Genomic DNA, 22,584 nt, shown 5'->3' with positions numbered 1-22,584 from the left:
CCTCCACCGCACGCGACCCGTTGTTCCAGCCGTTCAACCCTCGTCCGGTCCGTCCTCGCGCCCTCGTCCACTTGGCCTCGCATCCGCTCGCGTGTCCACTCGACCCTCCTCTCTCCTTTCTCTGGCTCCCAACGCGTCAAACCACGATGCCGCGCACCAAGAAATCTCACCGCCGCGACCCTTCCCCCTCCCATTCTCACTCTTCGGACTCTTCGCACACCGCCTCGGCCAACGACATGGCCCTCTCCGGTATCGCAACATCAGCGTGGTTCCCATTCTTTATCCTCGCCTTCGCGTCCCTCGGCTCATTCTTCACGGTCGTCGCCTGGACATTTCCCTTTGTCCAGGCAGGCGATTATCGGTTCGTGCCTCTCCTCCTGGCGGGTATTGGGGGGATGATCCTGTCTCCCATGATTGGGCTTTTGCTCTCGAACATGGTGTTGGAGGCCACGGATTGTGTTGGGCGTTGGCTTCTTCACCCCCTCCCACCCACCCAGGAGAAGGAGGACGCGGGAGTGGCACGCGGACTCGTGCTCGTGTTGGTCGTCCTACTTGGGGTAGTTGCGTACTTGGTCGTTGTCGTGCGCAACCTCGGCGCCGAGACTGCGACGCTTCGCCGCGAGATTGCATATGTGGCGCTCCGGGACGCACAGGCGCATGAGAAGGGATGGTTTTAGTATGGTCATGCATCTCGTAGACGCGGCAAGGGCCCACGGAACAGCATAGCTAAAGTTGTGTCACGGAAGCCACCTATTTTCAACCGACGCCGGGGCGGCCCCAAGAGACGTTGCAACTGTTGAGGAGCCAGAGTCTGAGGACCCACCTCGCAAGCGTTCCCACCAACCGAGTGCGTATCCCCGGAATGCGGGGGAACTCAACAACGATAAATAGGTAAGAGTTACGGGAGGGTCCGAATCGCGAATCGACTGCCGACAAGCTCATCGATCCTCTGAACCATGGAGCACAAGTACAGCAACATACATGTCGTACAGCCCTCTACTTCATAGCACTCACGAATCCTATTTAAGCGCATCCCGCCTCAAGACATCTCCCACGACCTCCTGCGCCTGCCCCAACTCGTGTGCTAGAGTACCCCGCACCTCACCCAACCGGGTATATATCTCACCCAATCCCGCCTTGAGGGCAGCACACTCGCCCTCCCGTCCCAACCAGCCAAGGAGCCAGAGTAACACGAGCGTCCCTATGACGCCGGATACGAGTCCGGCCGCAAAGTCCGACTGTTGCGGCTCGTGCTTTGAACCAAGTTCGCTGCGCGCGTAAGGAGGCGGGTCGCCGTATGCGGGAGGAGGGGCTGGTGTGGGGCGGTGCACGCGGGCGTACGCCGGGGTGGAGGAGGTCGCGGCGGGGGAGGTGTTCGAGGTGCGGCGTGGCCGGAAAACGTCACGGAACGGCATGAGGATGGCGAGACGGATGGAGGTGAAGAGAGAATGCGATGATGCGATGATGCGAAGTCAAGACAAAGCCAAATTGGGCGCCATGTCGAATTGCCACCCAGCACTGCTTTCTGTTTCTGCTTCTGTTTCTGTTTCTGTTTCTGTTTCTGTTTCTCTATCGCCTCTTCCTGATGCCAACTGCCACGATAAGATATGGGCCGGACGTGAACGTGCGTGTTCCGTTTGACGCTCCGTCACCTGCATCTTCCAACCGCCGACGGCCGTGGCTGGGGCATTCATTTGTTCTCTCAGTTCTAGACCCGTTGCATTCTGGGAGATACTGCCCCACTCTTCCGTCACTGCCCCACTCCAAGAACGCCACACGTCTTTCCGCTGTTTCCTCACTCTCTCTAAATGTACATCGACGCCAGCCGACAGAGCTTAGGCCGAAATAACACTTGAGGTTGGAAAGCCGCAACCGCGCTCAAGCCGTTCGGTGTGGCTGAAACGTGCGGCGGCGGCGACGAGGCTGAATAATCGCCACCCAGCAGTCTACCGGGAATGACGTCGGTCACCGGATACCGCCAAAATGTCTCAAACTAACCTCTGTGAACTACTCATCACTCCCATCACTTCCATCACTCTCATTACTCTACCACTCTCGACGCCTTCGCAGCGTCTCCGCACTTCCATTCGCAAGGAGCGTTTCTCGCGCGAGCTCCTCCACGCCATCCTTACACGCCATCTTCCCTCCCGCATCTCACCCACCCTATCCACCATTCCTCTTGTCTCAATCCCAACGACGATCAATGAACCGCCATGCCCTCGGTCACTACGACGCGGATATCGCAGAACGAGAAGCCTGACGAGGAACTGAACGAGCACCACAACGGACACGCCTCCGAAGATCCATCAGACTACTTTGACGCAGCAGCGGACGCCTTCCTCCAACAACACCTGGTATCCGCAACAAAGCTCCTCTTCCGCATAGCCTACCACACGGCGACAACAACCCTGGGCCTCCGCATTGCGAAATGGTACTTTGACCATACGCGTTCACTCGCAGACCAACGCTTCTCCTATCTCCTCCTCTCGGCGGTCGGGGCTATCCCTTTCGTCCTGGCAGTCCCGCTATACGGCCTACTGGCATCCTACCTCGTCCGGCGAGGGATCAACTTTGTCTCCCGCTCCCTGCCGTCACAGCAGAGAGATATCACAGTCCCTCTTCTAGCAGCAATCGCTGTTCTGACCTTCGCCCTCCTCTGGCAGTCGGCCACACCACCACCCCAAAACACATCACCCAACCCATTCGTCTCACCCTTTCCCCCAGTCCGCCAGTTCGACCCTACCGTCCTCCGATACGAGTTGCACGCCGACGTACAGGCTACGGTGCAGATGCACCTCGCCGATCTGAGGCGCGAACTCGTTGCTCAGAGTCAGAGTCATGCCAAGGCAATGAGCGAGGTCCATGCTCAGGTACGGCAGTTGCGGGGCGACCTCGAGACGCTGCAGAATCGCTCGGTTGCGACGTCCTTGCAGAATGCTGTGGACGCGTGCTCGGTCGCCAAGGTCGCAGAGCTGGCCGCGGCTGCGGTAAAGTGGGCCAACCTGTTCTCATGAGAGGTTGTATGTATCAACCGTGCCATCGATAAACCGCCTCGCCATTCGGACACATCCGGAGTTCAAGCTTCTTGCGTCCGCCGCCCGCCGGCAATGGGAGCAGCAGGTGCTCACTGACGGGTTGGACGGGGTCGTCCTGCCACAGGTTTGTCAGCACCCGCGCAAACTTGGCTTTGTCGACGTGTTCGACCACGGCGAGGTACCCCGCCACTCGCGGGCGCACGCTGTCCGCACAGTCGCTCGAACTGCAGTCGTACTCGGGCTCTGGCTATACGTCATCAGGTATTGGAATGGGGCGGGATCTGGCTGGTCGGCGCAGCCGTCATCGCCCTCCTCCCGATCAACGTCCTTGTCGCCATCCTCGGTGCCCCGATTCGCGCCTGCTCCCATATCGCCAACCATTGGGCACGAACGCGGCGTATTCCCCTTCACGATGTGCATCATTGGCACTGAAGTGGGCGTATCCTACCTCATCACTTACCTTGACGGTGTTGAGGAGGACGATAGGCAGATGTACGGTCCACTTCCCCTCCACAAACAGATTCTTGCGGAACTGGCGGAACTGTGGGCTCAAGTCCAGGCTCTCAAGCAGACGGAATACAGCCGATCTGTGCAGTAGATTACTTTTGCACGGCACCCATCTCATGCCTCCCACAGCCTCGGACACATGTAGAATATGTGCGTCACCACACACAGGGCGCATATTCTCATCCCGCGGACTACAGCTGAAGGTGGTCGGTCGACCTCGTCGTCCACTAACGATTCACTTTTATTACCTCTCTTATTTTCTCACACTCACCCTCACCCTCACACTCACACTCACCCATCTAGAATGGTAAGCGATTCCAATTCCTCACCCAAGTCCATCGACAGCTCCAGTACCTGGTCAAGCATGTCGCGACGGCATGGCAGCGTCTCAACCCAACTCCAAGACTGGCTGGCTGCCCGCTCGCTAGCCACCACGATCAAGACTCCGCTCCATACTCACCTCGAGGAACCTATCGACCCTAAAAACCCCAACGGCCGCCCCCAAGCCGAAGACCTCCAGCTCTTACGTCGTGAGCCCAAGCCGACGAGCGGGGCTCATAACCCCTCGACAGCCACGGGTGTGATCAACTTCGTCATTGATGCGGCAGAGAAGCTCCCGTGTGTTCTAGCCATACCTTGCTGACGGCTGGTGGACGGGTCTCCTCATCGTTCTCATCCTCCTCCCGACGGTGCTTGCCTACGCCTTCATCCGCCGGGTCCTATACACGGCCCTGGAGCTCGGTAACAGTGTCGCTGATTTCTGGCTCACCCTCCTCGCCTACCCGTCCGACCGCGTGCTTCGGCGCGCCTACCTCATCCGCAGTACCGCTCGCACAGCCGTCACCCTCCGTGTCTGGATCTACATCGCCAGTCTGTATGGCCTTGGAGTTCCAGGCGCGTTCTCCAGTTGGCGCGGAGTATCGCTGGCAATCGCAATCGTCATAGCCCTTCTCCCGATTAGTGCCCTCGCCGCCCTCCTCCGCCCGATCTCGAGCGCCCTCTCCTTCCTAGCCAAGAACCTCTGGATGTACGCCGCGCTCTACTTGTTCCTCACGGCTGCGTTCATTACGGGGTACGCCACCTACCGCTTCTTCTCGTATCTCGACAGCGTCGTCAAGGCAGAGGAGGTGCAGCGGGCACCCTCAGTGGCTAATAAGGTCGCGGAGGAACTACGTGTGTTCCGCGCCGAGCTCGAGAGGCTTAGGCAGGCGAACGGCTTGTAGCGACCACTGACCGCTTTAGAAGATCTAATAGGCTTGTACGGCTAAGAACATAAGAATTCGTGGCGTCATGGTGTGAGTCGAGTCGAAATCTATCCCCGATCCCATGTTTCTGATCAAAATCGCTGTATTCCTTTATAAGACCGACCAGGCTCATGGAACACAAACTCATCGCCACGTACAGTCACTGAACTTGACATATCTCATCTCATCTCAACACCTCCCACTAGCGAACGATTTTCACCACTTTTAACCCAACCTCCACAACCGCATCCACATCTCACTCGCGGCCATGGTTGTGTCAGTGCTGTACCCCAAACCGCTGCCGTCCATCACCATCACGCCGCCCGATACATTCAGCCCACCATCTCAGCCCAAGATGCTCCGGATCACGCCGCCGTCAGAATCCCACGAAGGAGAGGGGAACTACGACCTGGCACGAGACAGCCTGCCGGAATGGAAGCAGTCTCGGTACGTCGAGGAACAACAAAGCAAGATCACCCGGATCAAAGAACAGCGCATCAAGGTCATCGTTCATCGCGGTCCGAAACCAGCTCTCCAAGTCGCTCTCAACGGCCGGCCCCACTTCCTCACGCCGAAGCGGTGGGAACCCCAGCCCCGGCGCAACTTGGACTTGGCCGCCCCGATCCGCCGCGAGAATAGGCCGCCCGAGATGACGTTCCGATCCCTCGTTCGATGGACATCGTGGCTTTGCGCGGCCTGGCTTTGGTTCGGCGTTGCTGAGTATCTTCGCAACTGCAGCCCAATCATGCGGATTAGTGGCTACGCCGTCCTCGTCGCACAGCTGGTCCTCATCATCCCATCTATGGTGGCCTACGCTTCACCGGCCCTCGTCCTCTTCCTCTCGCCCCTTGCTCGTCCCGCCTGCCTTGCCACCCAATCCCTCATCCGATTCATGAAGCGCGCCCGGCACAAGTTGATCACGTACCGGATCTACGCCGTGGCTATCGGTTTCTTCGGTCTCGGGTTTTGCCTGGGTATAATGTCAAGCCCAGGGCCCACCATTGTAGGCACGCCAGCGCCGAGTCGAGCGAGGTTCCACTTGTCTAAATGATGCAGGAAAATTCGTTTTATTGTTGTTGTATTCATGAATTCAGTCAAATCTGCCATTTAGTCCATGTGACGCCCGATTCATGGATCGCGTTGCGCGTTACCAATGCATTCAGATGAATGGAGACGTGAGACATCTGGAATACAGGCAGCCGCCGCAAACAGTAATTCTGAATAGCCCGTTTGGACTGAGGTCTGGTGGCCTTCTCAGTCTCATCTCCCCTGTCTACACAGACTACACAATCATGTCGATCACCGCGACATACACCAAGCCACATATCGCGTACAGCGCACCAAGCCACATATCGCGTACAGCGTGTCCTGCCTGATCCACACCATAGCCACTGCCTGTTCTCGTTCTCATCAACTATTTTCACGACCAACGACCCATCACGCTCACGTCATGGATGTCTCGTTTTCGCTTGTAGTTTGTAGTTTGTAGCTTGTCGCTTGTAGTTGTAGCCTGTCGCTTCTAGTTGTAGCCTGTCGCTTCTAGTTGTAGCCTGTCGCTTCTAGTTGTAGCCTGTCGCTTCTAGTTGTTGTACCAGGAAACGCACGACATGACGATTTACGATCTCGGGCATGTGTTCGCGCTTCGCTCAACACTTAGCTGTTCAAAAAATCTCGCCAACATCGATCTTCATCGCCTCGTTATATCAGTCGGTAGATTAAATGACTCTTAATGCGGTTTGTCCGGTTGATCATTCGGTCGTGGGTTCGAGCCCCACACGAGGCTCTTCGTTTTTGCTGGCCCAGGAACCAGTTTTGAAAGGGAGGGAGCGCAGGAACGAGCATCCAGAAGCCTCGTGCGTTGAAGAGAGAGAGAGACGTCGAGGCTGAATGAACTGCTGAGACTCGCGGCGCGACGTCCTGTCCATGTCGAGCCGACCTTTGGTGAGGCCTGCCCGTCCAGTTGAACCCGTTCAGCGACCATGGTCGAGTCTGAAGATGCTGAGTGTGTCTGAACAGCTAGTCAAACAGCCAACTACGTTGCACGTATGCTGCATGCAAATGTCCACGTACTCCACCCTGTCTAAAGTCGCCCAGCGCCTATACACACTGCAGACGACCCAGTACAACTACCCCGAGCTCCTCGCGAATGACTGGTCCAAGAACCCGTAGTCTGCCATCAGCAACTCTCTTGCCTCCAACTTACAGTCAAACCCTGGTACACCGCCACCAACTGCCTCTGACGGCACAGCAGGCATGGCCTCGGCGAGGTAGCGGACCGACTCGGGTGAGAGGTTGGCGAACCTGAGATCCGACTCGGTTACGTAGCCCTTGTCCCCTGCAACGTCGCGGAATGCCTCACGCAGTTGGTCCGCAGACGACGCGTCGTCCTTGGTAATCTCAACCTAATGTCAGTGCTGCGCCTGGCGTAGTTGCAGAACACGTACCAAGAGAGTGAGCCATGCCTCGTATGTCAAAGTGCCGAATTGTCTCTCGAGTTGCGCGTAGATGGCCTCGACCTCCTCATCAGGGTACACGATGCCCAGACTTGCGAGGGCCGAGTGCATCTCGTACACGGTGAGAGTCTGAAGTCAGCTTGGGACCAAATGTGTCAGCTCACGTTTGTGCCATCCTTGTCAAAGTGTTTGAACGTCGACTCAAACTCCTCCAGCTTGGCCGGTGTGATGTTGGTGTGCGAGGCCGAGATCATCTCAATATCAGCTGGTGGGATTCTCGGTTGGCAGCCGACGTACCTGATTCTCCACGAACGCAATCTTCTTGCGCAGACCTTCCTCCGCGATCTCTAACTCGAACTCTAGGTCCTCGTAGGTGAACGCCGTGTAGTCGTTCTCGTCGACCTTGGCCTCGGCACATCGCTGGTTGACCTCGTCAATGTCATTGACAAGGAAGGTGCGCATGGCTGGGAGATGATCGGACAATAACAAGAGCTGCTTCTTCTGGTCCTGCAAGTAAGCAATGGACTTTGTCCACCTCACCTGAAGAGCGCCGCTCAACGATCCGATCGACTGCTCGACTTTCTGCACCCGTTCAATGAAGCTCTCAGCTACGCGAGCGAATTCTTTCCTGAGAGCCTCCTTGATGCTGCATGTCAGCGACACGTTCCAAACGTCAACGTACTCTCGAATCCTCGCGTTAATGTTGCGGCTGTGCGCGACCTCGGCCGCCATCAGTTCAGCCCAGCTTGCCTCCAAGTCCTCGAGCCTAAGACCCTCGCGTGGTTCCCATGATCGGAGCGAGTACGTGCGCAGTTTGGTCTGGATGTTGCTGTACAGTTGTGCCAACTCCTGGCGTTCGCGCACCCATGACCTCTTGCTTGTCTTTTTGTGCTCCATGAACTCGGTCTTCTGGGCCATTGCTTGGGGATACGATGCAGGCGCTTCGGCAGCCGACCACGCTGTGCGTGTCTTGACAAGAGCCTGAAGCAAGGCCGCCATGCGACGCTCGAAGTCGTTGCGAGCAGTGGTCATGCTGTTCATGACCTCGGCGAATTTGTCCACACGGCGAGCGCCAGTAGACGCCTTGTCTGCACGTCAGTTGAGGACGTCGCCGAACACTCACCCTCAGACGAGAACTTGTGGAAGAACTCGGCTACGTATGTCATTACCGAGCGCTCGTCCGGGATGACAACATCGCATATGTCAGACACCTCGAGCAGCCGCTGCACGTCAGATAGGTGCTGGCCATGAACTCACGGGGATGCCTAGGCTCTCCTCGGCGATCTTGAAGGCCAGTTCAGTGTTGCCTCTGCCATCATGCTTGTCCAAGTGATCCCAGTCGAGCAGTTCCGGTCTATGCCGGTGGATAAGAGCACAGCTGTGAGAGTGAGCCGAGTCCATCTGCCAACTCACAAGGCAAGGCCATCGGTCCAGCTTTGCCGGAAGTTCTGTACATCCACCTCGGCATAGGGCGTTGTCTTCCGCTGACACCAGAGCAACAGACCGTCCTTGGCCGAGAGGCCCTCCTCGGTGATGCCCGAAATGGTGAACCGCAGGATAAGAGTCCAGATCTGGTGTCAGCGAAGAGCGGGCCAGTACAAAGCTAAACGCACCATTCCCAGGATGAGCTTCACGTTGCCGTCGACAATGTCCTCTGGGCCTGTTGTCAGCTCGATGCTCGTAGGACGTACCAATGTTGGTGAGCTTGACGCCTCGGTCACGGATGAACTGCAGGGCCTTGGACGCGTTCTGCTGTTAGCTTGCATAGCAGGGACAGACCTCACCTCAGCCTTCTGTACACGCATAACTGGCTTGCGTGTATACCGTCCGAGGCTCGTCTCGGACATGATTTCCTGTTGTCAGTGGCTACCGAAGGAAGGGTGCCGGGAAACTTACCAGGAGCTAATGTCAGCCAAGCCTCAAGGGAAGACATACCTGGATGAGCTTGACGCCATCGCTAAAGTCCTTCTCGAGCGAGGTCATGGGCTCGAAACCCCTCGCCTCGAGCTTGGTATTGAGCCTGATATGAGTCTCGGTCCCATCCACGCTGCTCCAGGACACCTTCCCTGGGATACGCACCATTTGCAGAACGTCCTGCTGTCAGGCAAAGTCTTCCTTGGACTTACCGGCTCTGGACTTCGGTCCATGCCAACTCCCCACCAATGCCGGGAGTAGGTACAGCCACCGAGAAGCTCTCGCCTCTCGAGTGTCCGCCACGGCCGAGCTTGTCGACGATCGTCACCGTGCTTTGACTGCGCGAGTGTGATGGCGTCGCTGGGCCCATTGAGCGCGTGCGCTCGAGCGTGTTCGAGGTGAACGAGAAGCCATTGTGCGTCGGTGTTGTCGGGGTCGGCGACTGGGGAGACGTCACGGCATTGAGGCCACTGAGGCCGCTGCGACCGTAGATCGAGTGGGGGCGCGGCGAGGGTTGCGGCGACGATGGGGGATACTGGGGTGGAGAGAAGGCTGTTGTGCGCATTGTGATAAGGGGGCGAGCCAGCCGCCTGTTTAGATGATGTGAGACAAGAAACGAGATGTGAACGTGGTTGGGTGTGTTGGACTGCGTGTTGTGTTGTTGTGTTGCAGGGTACTACTGTAGCGGGACCAAATATCGAGTCCAGCCTTTTGTGTTATCTGTTGCTCTTCCTTCCATTCGTTCCGTTCATCTTCCCACTCAGCTTGGGGCATGCTCATGAATGCTATTGACGAAGCGGACGTCGCTCGCTCCGCCTCTTATCTCAAGGTTGTGTCGCTTCCCAAACGTTTCTAGATCGCCTCTCTGCCCCAGTCCCCAAGCGGCGACATGTTCGGTTGCGCTTGGTTACTATTGATGAACGGATCCACGTACCCTTCCCCTCAGCCTCCCAGTCCCTCCGACACGCAGTGCGGCCCGACGATGTGGTTGCGGGGGGGTGACATTGCCATCGGCGGTCCACCACTATCTTGTAATTTGTTGCTATTCCGCGCCAAGACCCCAGTCCTACAATCAAGGTACTCTTTCATCCGCTACACTACGATCGTACTTCTGCCACCCTCATATTATATACACAACTCTTTCCGTAATACACAACACCTTACAAAACGCTACTGGTCCGCAGTGAGGTGGCGCACAGCACCAAACGGCACCTGGTTGAGACCGCCCTTGCCGTGAAGGTCTTCGGCCTCGACGTCCGAAGTGCGGTCGATGACGGGGTTCTTTTGGAAGCCGTAGCGGTGGGGTCCGTCGAAGAGGGCGGCAATCTCCTCGAGCGAGAGAGGACCATCGGGGCCACGCGTCTCGATGACAAAGAGGTAGCAGTAGACGACGGTGAATGCGAGGAACACGCAGAACACGATGTAGTACTTCCAGTCGAGGGCGTCCATTGCAATCGGGTTGACATACTGGTTGAAGACGAGGGAGGCGTTGACGCACATCTGCATGGCCATGAGGCCCTTGGCGCGGACGCGGAAGGGCAGGATCTCGACGGTGTACGAGACGAGGAGCGGGGACATGGCGATGTCGTAGAACGCGTAAAAGATGAAGATGAAGGCGATTACGCCGTTGCCTGCACTCTTGTCGGCATTGAGGGCGACGCATTCGCGCGAATTGCCGTTGTTGGCAGCCAGGCAGGCAGGTTCGAACTCGGTCGCACTCTGCCGGTAGAGGGCTGAGCAGATGGTCCATGCCACGAAGGAGAACATCATACCGATGGTCGAGGTCATGAAGAGGAAGCGGCGGCCAACACGGTCGACGGTGAGAGCTCCGACGATGGCCCAGAAGAAGTTGTATACCTGCAAGACACCGTTGATGAGCGTCTGGTGGCCAGGGGATGTGATTCCGATACCCTTGAGAACGATGGTGAGGTAGTACGAGACGAGGCCGTTTCCGGACCACTGGCTGAAAAAGGCAATGGCCATGATGATGCGCATGCGGCGGAGGTTTCCGGGTGTGGTGAATAGCTCCTTCCATGACGAGGACTGGGCGGCTTCTTGCTCGATCCGGAGCATCTCTCTAATCTCCGCGACTTCGTAGTCAACCAGAGGGTCATCGACGTCGCCACCACAATGAACTTTGGTGATGATGTCACGAGCGGGCTCGACCTTGCCCTTGGAGATGAGCCAGCGAGGAGACTCGGGGATGAAGAAGATGAAGAGGATCTGGAGGACCGATGGCACGCCCTGGAGAACGGACGGGATGCGCCACGACCAGGTGTTAGCAATGCGGAAAGTGCCACTGGGCGTTAGCGAGAGGAGTTAGCAAGGAGGGATGGGGCATACGCAATGTCGAGACAGCAGGCGCAGGGGCATCAGTCTGGGACACTCACAAGGTCGTCCAGGCCGCAACGATGGAGCCGAGGTACCACATCGAGTTGTAGAGCGAGGTGATGGGGGCACGGTGGGTGGGAAACGCGAGCTCAGTGATGAGGAGGGGTGAGGCTAAACCGGCCCACGAGAGGCCGAACCCGATGAGGCCGCGCGAGAAGATGAACATGCCGACGTTCTGCGACGCGGTCTGGATCACAGTGGCAATAACCATCAAGGCTGCGCCGAGGAAGATGGTCCAGCGGCGGCCAAAGTAGTCTGCGAGGTAGGGTGCAAAGGGGAGGCCGACAATGCCGCCGATCGACTGGATCGCGTTGAACACGCCGAAGAGGGTTGGGCTGCGCTCGGGGTGGTTAAAATACTCCTTCCAAGTATCGAGAGCTTGGAGTTAGTTTTGGGATCGGCTTTGGACCCACCCTGGAGACCATTCATCATGGACCCATCATAGCCGTTGGTCATGGACGTGATGAGGATGAGTAACTTGGATCAGCGTCTTCCAGAAGGCGTTGACGTACAAGCATAATGTTGAGCTTGAGGTGGTAGCCCTTGTACCATCTTGTATCGCGGCCGGCCAGCAGACCTGCGAGCTCGTTGGACACGCCTCCTCCGCCAGCAGCAGCGACGACGCCCATATTGATTTTAGTTGATGGGTGGTGATGAGTTAAGGAGAGAGTGAGGAGGGTGGACAGGAGTGAGGAGAGTGGACAAGAGTGAGGGCGTTGTCTAGGCTGTCCCTTGTCTTAAATACCTGCTCGCGCTCCTTGTAATGGATGGCTCGATTGCACTCTGGCGCGGCCAGCCATCGCGCCAGCTCCGTCAGTCGTTCGGGGTATCATTTGCTAACGACAAGGGCACCTTTGCCTTCAAAGAGCGTACCGTGTGCCGTGTACCGTGTGCCGTGTGGCACGCCCTCGTGACCATTCCTCGGGGGTTGCTAGCATCAGTGCCCACGTGCAGTTCAACTCAACCCAAAATATCAATATTGAGTATCAGAGCTTGAGTTTGATCCTCGTCGGTTGTTTGACGGCGGATTGAAAAGGAACGCATGGCCAGATGATCAGGTGCATCGGCGCCGGACGGCCGGGCCGGGACAGGAGCTACTGTTCAGTACGTTCCTTACCCTTGCGCCCTCTACCTCATCCTTCCACATTTACAGCGTCATGCTTCAAGTCTTGGTCATGGACGCCGTGCTGCTGTAACTCCTTCACCCTTACTTGTACACTGCTGCCCCAATTCATCCCCGCTGGATATCCAGGCGACGGCCTCAGTGTGAAGACACGACATGAGAAAAGCTCGGACGCTGTTCCGATCGTTTGGGTCCCAAACGAGGCGTGGTTTCAGCATGGAACTCGAAGACGCCGACATGCTCTGCGGCTATAGGCTACTAGCTCAGCATTATCTCGAAACGGGGCAGAGTAAAGCCGCCCCAGAGTAGCGCCGAGCAAACAGTGCTCACAGGCATGATCGGGTAAACAAGCCAGCCAGTAGCTGCCACTTGCAGGTGGGCTGAATCGCAGCTGCGCCGCAGAGTATCCCCGCAAAGCCGCATGGGAGCTCGCCGAGATGTGACGAGATGTGGCGAGAATGCCCCGCGCGTCTCGTCCGAGGTCTCGTTTGCGTGGACGTTTAATAGCCGCGAGGCGTCGGGTCAGACCGTGCGATTGGAATGAGGACACCGGGCGCCGTTCGGTTGGTTCGACAAAGACCACGCCCTTACAGTACACTATCTCGTGCCTCCGACAACTCTTGGTCTCGGACAATATTCCGTGGCCAAGAGAGGTCAGTGGAGTGAGTTGTGGAGCGGTGGGCGGTGGGCGGTGGGCGGTGACGTCCGGTTCGTTTCTCGAAACGGGCCGTTTCTCCTGCCCCAGCCGCCAGGTCGACCACCCCGCATATATGTGGAAACCGGAGTGTCGCAAAGCGGGGTGTGTGTGGCAGACTTTGTGACGTAGTTGAGCAGCAGCACAGCAGCAAGTACGGGGTAGATTGGACGATAGAAACAGGTCGGCAGCACGCACCCGGGCTCTAATCTGCTCAATTCAATTAATTGAATTGCACCTTCTAGAGACTAATGCACCATACGTTTAGCCTGATAAAAGAGGAGGATCGAATACAAACTGTATCCACCGTTGGAGAATGTTGGTGATCTGGTGATCTTGTGAGTAGCCCCAAGTGTTTGAGCAGCCCTGCATGCACGCAGGACTGCTCCTACTCGACACTGCTTCCATCCCTTGTGTGCACTTCTTGCGAGCTCATGTCACTCACATACTTGACATGTCATTGATGATGAGATTGAATCAGCGGATGACGGTGGCGTGGAGTTTGTGGACTTTGGAGTTGGTGTCGATCGCAATTCAGGAACGGAAACGTTACCGTACCACGAGGTGTCAACAAAATAACAATCCAGCGGCGGAGCGCGTTTCACCGAAACATCTAATCCAAACTCATCTCTCGCTCATCGCTACAGCTTACTGATCCACCTCGCGCTCGCGCCCGCACTCGTCACGGCCTCAACCTTGCCTCCGCTTCCGATTCCACATCGGCCACTTCTCTGGCTGCGGTGACTACCCTGCTCAGACGCGACTGCAACTTGCTTGGCTCTCCTCAGCCACTCTCCACATCTCGACATACATCTCTCAACTCTCAACTGAACAATGGGCGCAATCCTCAACCTCTTCCTCCAGCTCCTGCAGGTGTTTTGCGGGGGCAAGACCCAGCAGGGGCACCAGCAGGGGCACCAGCAGCAGGGCAATCAGCAGCAAGGCTACCCAGGCGGTCAACACCAAGGCGGGCAGCAGGGCTATCCAGGCGGTCAACACCAAGGCGGGCAGCAGGGAGGGTGGGGCCAGCAGCAGTATCCTCCTCAACAGCCCCAGCAAGGGGCGTGGACGTCAAGCAACGACGGACCAGGCAACGACCAGCAGTACCAGCAGTGGCGGAACGAGGCTCGTCGGGAGGGTGATATGGCTCACAAGTATGTCCTCCTTAGAGTAACAAAGTTGACATCAGATGCTTCGCGGACTCGCAAACCGCATACAAGTCTGGTGATGGGGGTCGCGCACACGATCTCAGCCAGGAGGGGAAGCGGCATCAGGCGAAGCAGGATCAGTTGGATGATAAGGCTGCCGAGTGGATTTTCCGTGGTGAGTGAGGGGTGGGCGTTGTTGGGGTTGCGGTGGAACAGACAGTGTCCGGTGTGCGAGTGGGCGAGTTTTGATGAGTGGGGAAGGGATGCTGGGCGTTGGGGCGCCAAAGGTCGGACGAGGCTTCTCGTCGTATCTGTACCACGCCCTGTGGGGAATTGGTTACGAGCTAGTCCGGCCTTTTTGATTGCCTGTTATATCGGGCCGCAGTTCGCATACCCCATCAGCAGCAGAATCACGTCCCACAGCCGACGTGCGAATAGCCTAATGCACTCACGGTGGCGCGATGACCAACCGGACCGTTCCACATGCCACCCGCTGGGGACGCGCTGACCGCAGAGAACAACAAGACCCAGCCGCACGGCACGATCGACCTGCACGGCCTATATGTCAAGGAGGCGCTTGAGCAAGTCGAGAAGGCTATCGCAAACGGACAGCGCTCGGGCCTCGACGACCTGCGTATCATCACAGGCAAGGGCAACCATTCTGCGAATAGACAGGCCAAGATCAAGCCAGCTGTCGCGGAGATGATGCGGAAGTGAGTCGCCAACGTGATTTGGAGGAGGTTGGAGGTGCTGCCTCAGTCTTCTTAGACACTGCCCTCAGTGTCCTCACCTCTCCCTTTCCAACCACCTCCGCACTCTTCTACACCCGCCCTCTTCCCCCACCCCACCTACTTGAACTCGCTGACTCAGATACAACCTCTCAGCCGAGATCGACCCCCGCAACACGGGCGTGCTGGTTGTCGACCTTCAAGGTCGGCAGATGGGCGGGCGGACGCGCGACGCCGGTGGACTGGTTGACAGCATGGGCGGCGACAAGGACGGCTGTGTAATAATGTAGCGTCGCTTTCTATGCCGATGTATCGCTATGTACTGTTGGACCGCACCATGCTTGACCGATACGTCCACACCGGCCAGCTGCCACTTGGGCAGTTGGTACAGTATTCAGGTTGAATGACCAGTTTCATAAGAATCCAACTATCACCGATGGCCTGGTCACTTGCCATTGGCTAATTCAACTTGACCAACATTGCCGCCGGCAGCCGCTCTTCAGTCTGTTACCCTGCCGTCTGCTTGCCCAAGCCATGTCATGCGGCCGAACCGTGTCCAAGGCTTGGTCTTGGTCGATCCGTGCGTCCGTGAGGCGATGAGATGACGTTATGCATCTTGCCGAGTAACCGGGATCCATATACCTGTTTACTCACAAACCAGTGAGAGTTCAACTGAACGTAACGTAGCAACGTGCGTGGGGAACCCGGAACCCGGTAGCTGGAGCCGTGGCCAGTGACCAGTGGAGACCCGGATGCTCGGAAAATGTCGCTTTGCCCCTTGTGTCCTGTATCCTCCGATCCTAACACGCTACGATCTTGGGCTCAAGCCCAAGCCAGTTCAAGCCAATCAGTCAGGGTCTCAGGGAATACTGTACTTGACAATGCCGACGGCCTCACATTCTCGCAGCAAGCAACATACATCTCGCACCAAACTTGATGCAGGCTGCGGCCGACATTTCGGTCCAGTACCGATGTACCGATTTCATACAATTTACCCTGAATATCAACTTGCGTCAGTGGCTTTGTTTCTTTACAACTGGAAACAGTAAGCCTAATCACGTTATTAGTTGGCTATTTGATTTTGATATTAACTAAGCGCGGTGGCAATGGATGTCGGTGAGTTGATCTGATCTGCGCCACATCACATCGGACTTGGCTCCATGTGAGGGGTCAATAGTCCAGCTGATCTACAGCTCTACAGATCATCCGGTTGGACCATAGCCAAACATGCCAAACAGAAGCTGATATTATACATATATCCTCAGCCAAAGTCTAGCTGAGCACGTACATTCCGAGCAGAGAATGCTAGAGGGTATACGTAGACTGTGGACTGGCGGATTCCCGGCATTAATAGAACCATAAAGGAAAAGTGGAGGGGCGTATCAAAAGAGCCACGAGCCAAAGCAAAGATGAGCATGATCGGACGTCCGAGGCCGCTCTGTCGCCCCTGTCACCTGTACTCGGGTGCTCGGGCCAAGTGCCCGGATTCGCCGGTAGGTATATTTGACCCCCCTTTTTAATTGGGTCTAATAGTGCTGGACCCTGGATGTCGACTTGACCCGGCGTTGCTGCCGTCACCTATCAAAGTCAAGTGTCCAAGTTATACCAAGCTCTTAGTCAAACTAATTGACCATGAGGTATGGGGTGGGTCTGTCAGCTGTCAAGTGCACTTCAACCTCCCTTCCCCTTGAGACTTGCCTTAGCTTTGCCTCACTTTACCTCTCAACTAGTCAGCATCATATTATTCATTCAATATCCCATTCATCCATTCCACTTTGGTATCCAACTCACCCCATTCAACAACAACTAGATCTCATCCTCTAGCTTGGACTCGTCTTCCCCCTTCTAATCATCACCCCCCCCTCCTTCTTCCTCTCGGGGATCTACATCCATCCATCCCCCTTCTCCTCTCCACCACTAGTCATCAACATCGACCACCCAACCCCTGTACCAGCCCCCCCCCCCCCCAACCCAGCCACTCCACACCCCTGCCCCGCACAACCACCACAGCATCCGTTTCCGCCAACCCACCCACTTGGTGCCGAGGTCACTCACCACCCCTCGTACTCCTCCTATCGAGTAACATCAACCACTTGAAGCCTCTCTTGTCTCTCTCTCTCACTAGACGCATAGGAGCATAACCACATCATGGCCCAGATAATCCCCTCCATTGTGAGTCCTGAATACCTAGCTACACCATACCATGCGTCACCCGATTTGGCCACCATCCGAGCACCCACCACCCGTCCACACCGAGTCTCATGGCCACCTGACCTGTGCTGACACATCCTCCAGACATCGCTCCCAAGCGATTCCGGTGCTGCTCCGTCCGTCGAGGACATCCAGGACCACCTTCCCTCCATTTGTGTCGACTACCTCTCGCACAACTGGACCGAAGAAGATGTTTGGGCCTCGTGGCGCAACATGACCCGGCACAAGCACGAGATTGCCAACGGTGTTCGCCTCGAGAATGCTAGTTGGAGGACATGGAACAAGCAGCGCAACAAGCTTCGCACCATTAGCCCAGAGACACTTAACTGGTGAGTCAAAGTGCCTTGGTCATGAGTGAATAGGCGGATGGCGTCACGCTGGGCTCGGAAAACGTGCGCACCGCCGCGCCGGAGGAATAGCCGTTGCCACCTCCGTTCTCCGCCCGTCCATCCCCGATCACCTCCACTGTCACCACCACTCAAGGCACAACAATGTCTAACTTGTCACAGGCTCAAGGATTCGGACGTTACTTGGCTCTACGGCCCATTGCATACGGCCAAGGTCCAGCCCGTTCGTCCCCTCAAGATCTCGTCCACTGCAGACCGTGTGGGCATCGACCTCCCCAACAAGAACGGCAAGCCTGGTATTCTCAAGCACAGGACATTGAGCGAGCTCCTCTCTCTTCCGGGCCCCACCTCTCCCGATCTCGATGACACGGATGCCATTGACGAGGACGACTTTGTTGTTGCAGGCCCAGTCCGTGCTGGCCTTTCTCATACCAAGTCTGAGACCAACCTGCTGCGCAGCAACTCGATGCCGGCTCGCAGACGCGCTGTGGGACTGGGCCGTTCTGGCTCTGTCCGCGCCGCGTCGGGCAACAACAGCCGCTCCAAGGAAGTGTCACCAGAGAACAACAACCGCCGGAAAATCACGTTCAACACGTTTGTCGAGCAGTGTGTCGCACTCGACGAGCCCAACCTCTCTCAGGTCGTTGTTGACGACTCTGACGATGACGAGATTATTGAGATGCGCTCCAGTCTGTCGCGGTTCTCGAGCGGCCGCCGCTCGTCGTCTGTGTCGTCGACATTGAGCCAGGCCTCGATGACTATCAAGATGATAGCCCCTACTGTCCTCAAGACGGCCGGCTCATATGCCAACAATCCGTCTGTGCCCCAGACAGTGCACCGCCCACCACTTGCATATATGCCGCAGGAGGAGAACACTGCGCCTACGATCATAACCCCTTCCTTTGGCTCCCAGTCGCCACTTGGCCAGGTCGGTAGCCGCCCCTGGCACATTGATGACGACCAATATGGCAGCCCCAAGCTTGATTATTTTGTTGGGCCCGATCTCACCGGCACAAGCCCCCGTACCGGCACATATGGTCGCGCCCCGGCTGTCCAGACTCCGCCTGCGCAGCCCAAGTGGCGCCAGGCGCAGACCATCGACGTTCCCCAAGGCAACATGTCATCGTCGTCGTCGTCTTCGTCTCTCAACATCGCAATCCCGCTCGGCGCGTCCTCGCCTCAGCCTCCGAGCAGGGGTATCCTCAAGGTTCGTACCGCTCCATCAGCGTCGCAGCAGGTTTCCGAGCCCATTTCGCCCCCTGCCATCTTCAACTACAACCCGTCCGTGGCCACAGGTATCGGCGGAATGTACGGCAGCTACGAGAACGCCCAGCTGGCAATCGGAACGGCTGCCACTGCGTCTGAGGAGCGCTCTCATCGCGGCCGCTCTGCCCAGCGTGGGTATGGCTCGTCAAAGTATGACCGCAGTGTGCCTCCTCGCGGCTCGTCGACATCCTCGGCTTCGTCGGTGGGATCCGTCTCGCGCTCTCCTGTCGACGGTGGCAACTCGGAGACGGCTTCACGACCGCAGCAGGTCGACAACGCACAGCACCACGAGCCGATGGACGTGGACGCGTCTCCAGAACGCTCTTCCACCCCTACCCCTCACTCATCGCCGCAGGTAAGCAGGACACGGACGGGCGATCGGACTGACTGACAGTAGTAGATCGTGTTACGGCCGCTAAAGGACACCTCGCCTGCATCCCTTCCTCACACCTCGACTCGACTGACTGGCCCAGGACCTGAACCCGTGGGTGAACGCCCGAACTTCATCGACTCGCCCGCCTCCGTCTCTCCCAAGGCTACCTTGGGCGACGTGCGTGGCGAGCTGTCGCAGCCTTCGGACGGCGACGACGACGACGGTTCAACGCTCATCGGCCGAGCGACCAACATTGCCAACACGGCCAAGGACCTCCTTGGCGCTCTGTGGTATGGGTCGCAGGACGAGGCGGCGCGCGCGCGCCCTGCTGCACAGCAGCACCGCCGCGGCGCCTCGTTAGGCTAAAGCCCACGATCATCTTGTTCTCATTCCCCCAGTCACGAGTCAACCATCTTATCACCAATCACGCGAGTCTGTCCTGCCGCCCAATCAAGTCCAAGCAACTGCCAACATGTACCACAAAAATCTACCAAGTGTAATTACTCTGTTCTGCATCATCATCGCATGGTCGTCCATGTCATGTCGTGTGTACGAGTGGACCCCCGTCGTGCTCTCATTGTCTCCGTCTAGTATCGTTGGGATGCATGTATGCTGCGAGAGTGTGTGCCGCGTTCTGACGGATGCAGATCTGCCAAGTGAGAAGGTCTCGCGCTGGCACGCCGCCACGTCACGTCGTGACTCTGCACGTGCGTCACTGCCTCCTGGCGGCGTCGGCGTGGCGCCAGTGACAAGCCGGCACCTTCTGTACGTGATGAGGCGGGTGGTGACTGACCGCGATAGGGAGATAGGACAGCTGGTTCCGTACAGATAAGCCATGAGAATGGCGGAGGGGAATGCCGCCCCCAGATGATAGATAAGGCACGAGGCCGGAGCACCTCCGACCTCGGACCTCCAACCGACTCTTTGACTGGAGTGATGTATGCATATCACCAACTGTTCCCACTAAGCCTCGGCCTCGCGTCCGCCCTTCTGGATCCAGCTCTTTGTCCGCGCACATCTCGGCGACGTACACTCGGGACAACGCAGCATAAGCTGTTTGCTCGCGCTGCCCACATTCCCCGCGTCGAAATCGCGCAGATGAGTGCTGACAATATCGGCCAGCGCGCGAACAAAAATAGGAGAGTCGTTCAAACTCCCCGCCCTAGTCAGATTAACGCCGAGCTTGTCTGCGTCCTCCTTCAATTCAATGTCGAGCTCAAACAACGTCTCAATGTGGTCCGAGGTAAATGCGACGGGAACGAGACAAATGTCCTTGTGGCCACGCTTGGCTAGACCTTCCACCATGGCTGCGGTTTGCGGACCTTGCCATGCTTTCGGCCCGACTTTGGATTGCCACGTCAGACGGTAACTTCCTTTAGCATTGACATGGGGGGAAGCTCACGGATTGGAGAAGTTGAGTTCTTGCATTACCGCGTACACTGTCGCTGCTACCTCTGGAGTGTAGGTGTCTCCGCGGCTGGGGTTAGTGATATGTCGTGGGGATGAAGAAAGGGCAGAAAGAAATGCTGTTTCGAGAAGACTGATCGCAGACAGCGACATGTGGGATGATCCCGAACGCAAGCGCGCCGTCTAGCACAAGGGCGTCCGAGACGCGTACGATTCGCGTGCCGTCAAAGAGCGGCACGCGGAAGAGCCCAAACGGGAACGGGAGTTAGGGCGGCAGCGCTACGACGCTAGCACGCCCACTGGCGTCCTCCTGAAACGCACCCAAACGCACACGACGCGGCATGCCACACACGCGCACACGCACCCACACACACGCACACCGCACTCGCACACGCACACACGACTCACTTGACGATCTCGATGGGCAGCGAGTGTGCCGAGAAGAGAATGACGACCTCGTCCCTGGTCTCTGGGGCAAAACTCTCGAGGGTCTTGCGGATATTAGCTGCAAAAGCCTTGACGAGGCCGGGATGCGCGGGCCAGCGATCAATAGCACTCCACTTGACCTCGCCATTCGCCCCCCACCCCTCCTTCTTAGCGACGCGGTACAGCTCGTTCAAACTCGAACCGGTAGTCGAGCACGAGTACTGCGGGTACTGGGTGAAGGCGACAGCGCGCTGGACACCGTCGGCACGCATCTCTTCAAGACAGGTCTCGGTGAGTGGTTCGGCGTAGCGGAAGGCCACGTAGGCTTTGTGCGGTGCGCTTTCGGGGTTCAGCTCGTCTAGGAGGGCTGCCATGCCCTCGCCTTGGGTGCGGGTCCAGCGGAGGATTGGGGAGCCGCCCCCGATTTCCTTGTACTGTTCCTCGATTTTGGGGGTGCGGCGCTTTGCGATGAGGGGGGCTAGGACTTTTTGCATGGGGAGCGGGATTAGGTCGCTGTCGTGGAAGAGGTTTGAGAGGAAAGAGTGGACTTGGTCGAGGGTTGAGGGGCCGCCCATGTTGAGCATGACGACGGCTGGTGTTAGTGGGGTCTATGAGGGAGGGAGAGGAGGAGTGTTAGTGGGGTATATGAGGGAGGGAGAGGAGGAGTGGACAACGTATGATGAGGCAGAGAGGTGGCCGCCGCCGAGACAATCCGAACTAGTTGGCACTGCACCACCATGCTAACCGCCAGAGAGTCTGCCCAGCTTGATACGGCGTTGACGCGGGTCGTTCGAGTGCGCGCGCCATCATCTCTGACCTCTGGCAGGTGCTCTCTGTGATGATTTAGAGGAAGAGATGACGCGCAAGCACCGGGTGGTGCTCAAGACCCAACGCCAAGAGCGATTGGCAGAGGACGCAAAAGTCGCCGTACTCACCAGTCGGCCTGTCGTCAGCTCTATCTCGAGGTGTCGGTTGACTCACGGCTTCTTCTCAGTCGGCTGACCATCGCGGACCGTCGCAAGGCCGCGCGCTAGGATCTTGTGCGCGTAGCGCGGTCGGAGAGCTGGTCGCAGCATTATGCAGGCACTGTAGAAAGAATGATAAAGATGATGTCAACCGGGTAGTCAATGACATCGCAGACGTAGGTCAGTCAGGCCCGGGTGGTGGGCGTGGGAGAGTGGAGGGAGTCATTCGGATGGACACGTGGTCTTCTGTTGACGGGTTGATGGATGTGGCACTCAATTTGACTCAGGGCTTGTGGCGTGGCAGTTCAGACTGCAGCAAATGCAGCTTGTAGACGCGTACACGTACGGTTAA

General features: G+C 57.4%; 10 protein-coding genes across 10 annotated transcripts; 6 read left to right on the top strand and 4 right to left on the bottom strand.

Annotated features, from left to right (window-relative positions):
* Positions 1-146: 146 nt before the first annotated feature.
* Positions 147-677, top strand: CcaverHIS019_0703420 (uncharacterized protein; the record flags this gene model as incomplete). The annotated part of the gene is made up of 1 exon (XM_060603764.1): positions 147-677. One exon carries the CDS (start codon positions 147-149, stop codon positions 675-677), a length of 531 nt encoding a protein of 176 aa, XP_060460026.1.
* A 342-nt stretch (positions 678-1,019) lies between these two features.
* CcaverHIS019_0703410 (uncharacterized protein) lies at positions 1,020-1,415 on the bottom strand (the record flags this gene model as incomplete). The annotated part of the gene is made up of 1 exon (XM_060603763.1): positions 1,020-1,415. The coding sequence occupies one exon, from the start codon at positions 1,413-1,415 to the stop codon at positions 1,020-1,022; it is 396 nt and encodes a 131-aa protein (XP_060460025.1).
* Positions 1,416-2,213: 798 nt separating this feature from the next.
* On the top strand, positions 2,214-3,014 carry CcaverHIS019_0703400 (uncharacterized protein; the record flags this gene model as incomplete). The annotated part of the gene is made up of 1 exon (XM_060603762.1): positions 2,214-3,014. The coding sequence occupies one exon, from the start codon at positions 2,214-2,216 to the stop codon at positions 3,012-3,014; it is 801 nt and encodes a 266-aa protein (XP_060460024.1).
* An 892-nt stretch (positions 3,015-3,906) lies between these two features.
* CcaverHIS019_0703390 (uncharacterized protein) lies at positions 3,907-4,765 on the top strand (the record flags this gene model as incomplete). The annotated part of the gene is made up of 2 exons (XM_060603761.1): positions 3,907-4,160; positions 4,291-4,765. 2 exons carry the CDS (start codon positions 3,907-3,909, stop codon positions 4,763-4,765), a joined length of 729 nt encoding a protein of 242 aa, XP_060460023.1.
* Positions 4,766-5,054: 289 nt separating this feature from the next.
* CcaverHIS019_0703380 (uncharacterized protein) lies at positions 5,055-5,837 on the top strand (the record flags this gene model as incomplete). Its single annotated transcript, XM_060603760.1, has 1 exon — positions 5,055-5,837. The coding sequence occupies one exon, from the start codon at positions 5,055-5,057 to the stop codon at positions 5,835-5,837; it is 783 nt and encodes a 260-aa protein (XP_060460022.1).
* Positions 5,838-6,912: 1,075 nt separating this feature from the next.
* ain1 (uncharacterized protein) lies at positions 6,913-9,718 on the bottom strand (the record flags this gene model as incomplete). The annotated part of the gene is made up of 17 exons (XM_060603759.1): positions 6,913-6,956; positions 6,990-7,188; positions 7,231-7,368; positions 7,404-7,493; positions 7,537-7,746; positions 7,780-7,885; positions 7,922-8,327; positions 8,363-8,462; positions 8,497-8,617; positions 8,653-8,810; positions 8,853-8,899; positions 8,931-8,988; positions 9,024-9,092; positions 9,136-9,141; positions 9,175-9,259; positions 9,319-9,333; positions 9,366-9,718. The coding sequence occupies 17 exons, from the start codon at positions 9,716-9,718 to the stop codon at positions 6,913-6,915; spliced, it is 2,205 nt and encodes a 734-aa protein (XP_060460021.1).
* A 605-nt stretch (positions 9,719-10,323) lies between these two features.
* Positions 10,324-12,173, bottom strand: CcaverHIS019_0703360 (uncharacterized protein; the record flags this gene model as incomplete). The annotated part of the gene is made up of 4 exons (XM_060603758.1): positions 10,324-11,452; positions 11,544-11,922; positions 11,958-12,021; positions 12,057-12,173. 4 exons carry the CDS (start codon positions 12,171-12,173, stop codon positions 10,324-10,326), a joined length of 1,689 nt encoding a protein of 562 aa, XP_060460020.1.
* Positions 12,174-14,195: 2,022 nt separating this feature from the next.
* CcaverHIS019_0703350 (uncharacterized protein) lies at positions 14,196-15,527 on the top strand (the record flags this gene model as incomplete). Its single annotated transcript, XM_060603757.1, has 4 exons — positions 14,196-14,515; positions 14,551-14,684; positions 15,024-15,222; positions 15,380-15,527. The coding sequence occupies 4 exons, from the start codon at positions 14,196-14,198 to the stop codon at positions 15,525-15,527; spliced, it is 801 nt and encodes a 266-aa protein (XP_060460019.1).
* A 1,858-nt stretch (positions 15,528-17,385) lies between these two features.
* Positions 17,386-19,800, top strand: REG1 (uncharacterized protein; the record flags this gene model as incomplete). The annotated part of the gene is made up of 4 exons (XM_060603756.1): positions 17,386-17,409; positions 17,533-17,777; positions 17,958-19,416; positions 19,462-19,800. The coding sequence occupies 4 exons, from the start codon at positions 17,386-17,388 to the stop codon at positions 19,798-19,800; spliced, it is 2,067 nt and encodes a 688-aa protein (XP_060460018.1).
* Positions 19,801-20,397: 597 nt separating this feature from the next.
* HEM15 (uncharacterized protein) lies at positions 20,398-22,343 on the bottom strand (the record flags this gene model as incomplete). The annotated part of the gene is made up of 5 exons (XM_060603754.1): positions 20,398-20,803; positions 20,837-20,911; positions 21,250-21,859; positions 22,203-22,210; positions 22,249-22,343. The coding sequence occupies 5 exons, from the start codon at positions 22,341-22,343 to the stop codon at positions 20,398-20,400; spliced, it is 1,194 nt and encodes a 397-aa protein (XP_060460017.1).
* Between the last annotated feature and the right edge of the window lie 241 nt (positions 22,344-22,584).

Source organism: Cutaneotrichosporon cavernicola (assembly GCF_030864355.1).
Source record: "Cutaneotrichosporon cavernicola HIS019 DNA, chromosome: 7b".
In the NCBI taxonomy this organism is placed as follows: Eukaryota; Fungi; Basidiomycota; class Tremellomycetes; order Trichosporonales; family Trichosporonaceae; genus Cutaneotrichosporon; species Cutaneotrichosporon cavernicola.
This window is presented reverse-complemented; position numbering and strand designations above follow the sequence as displayed.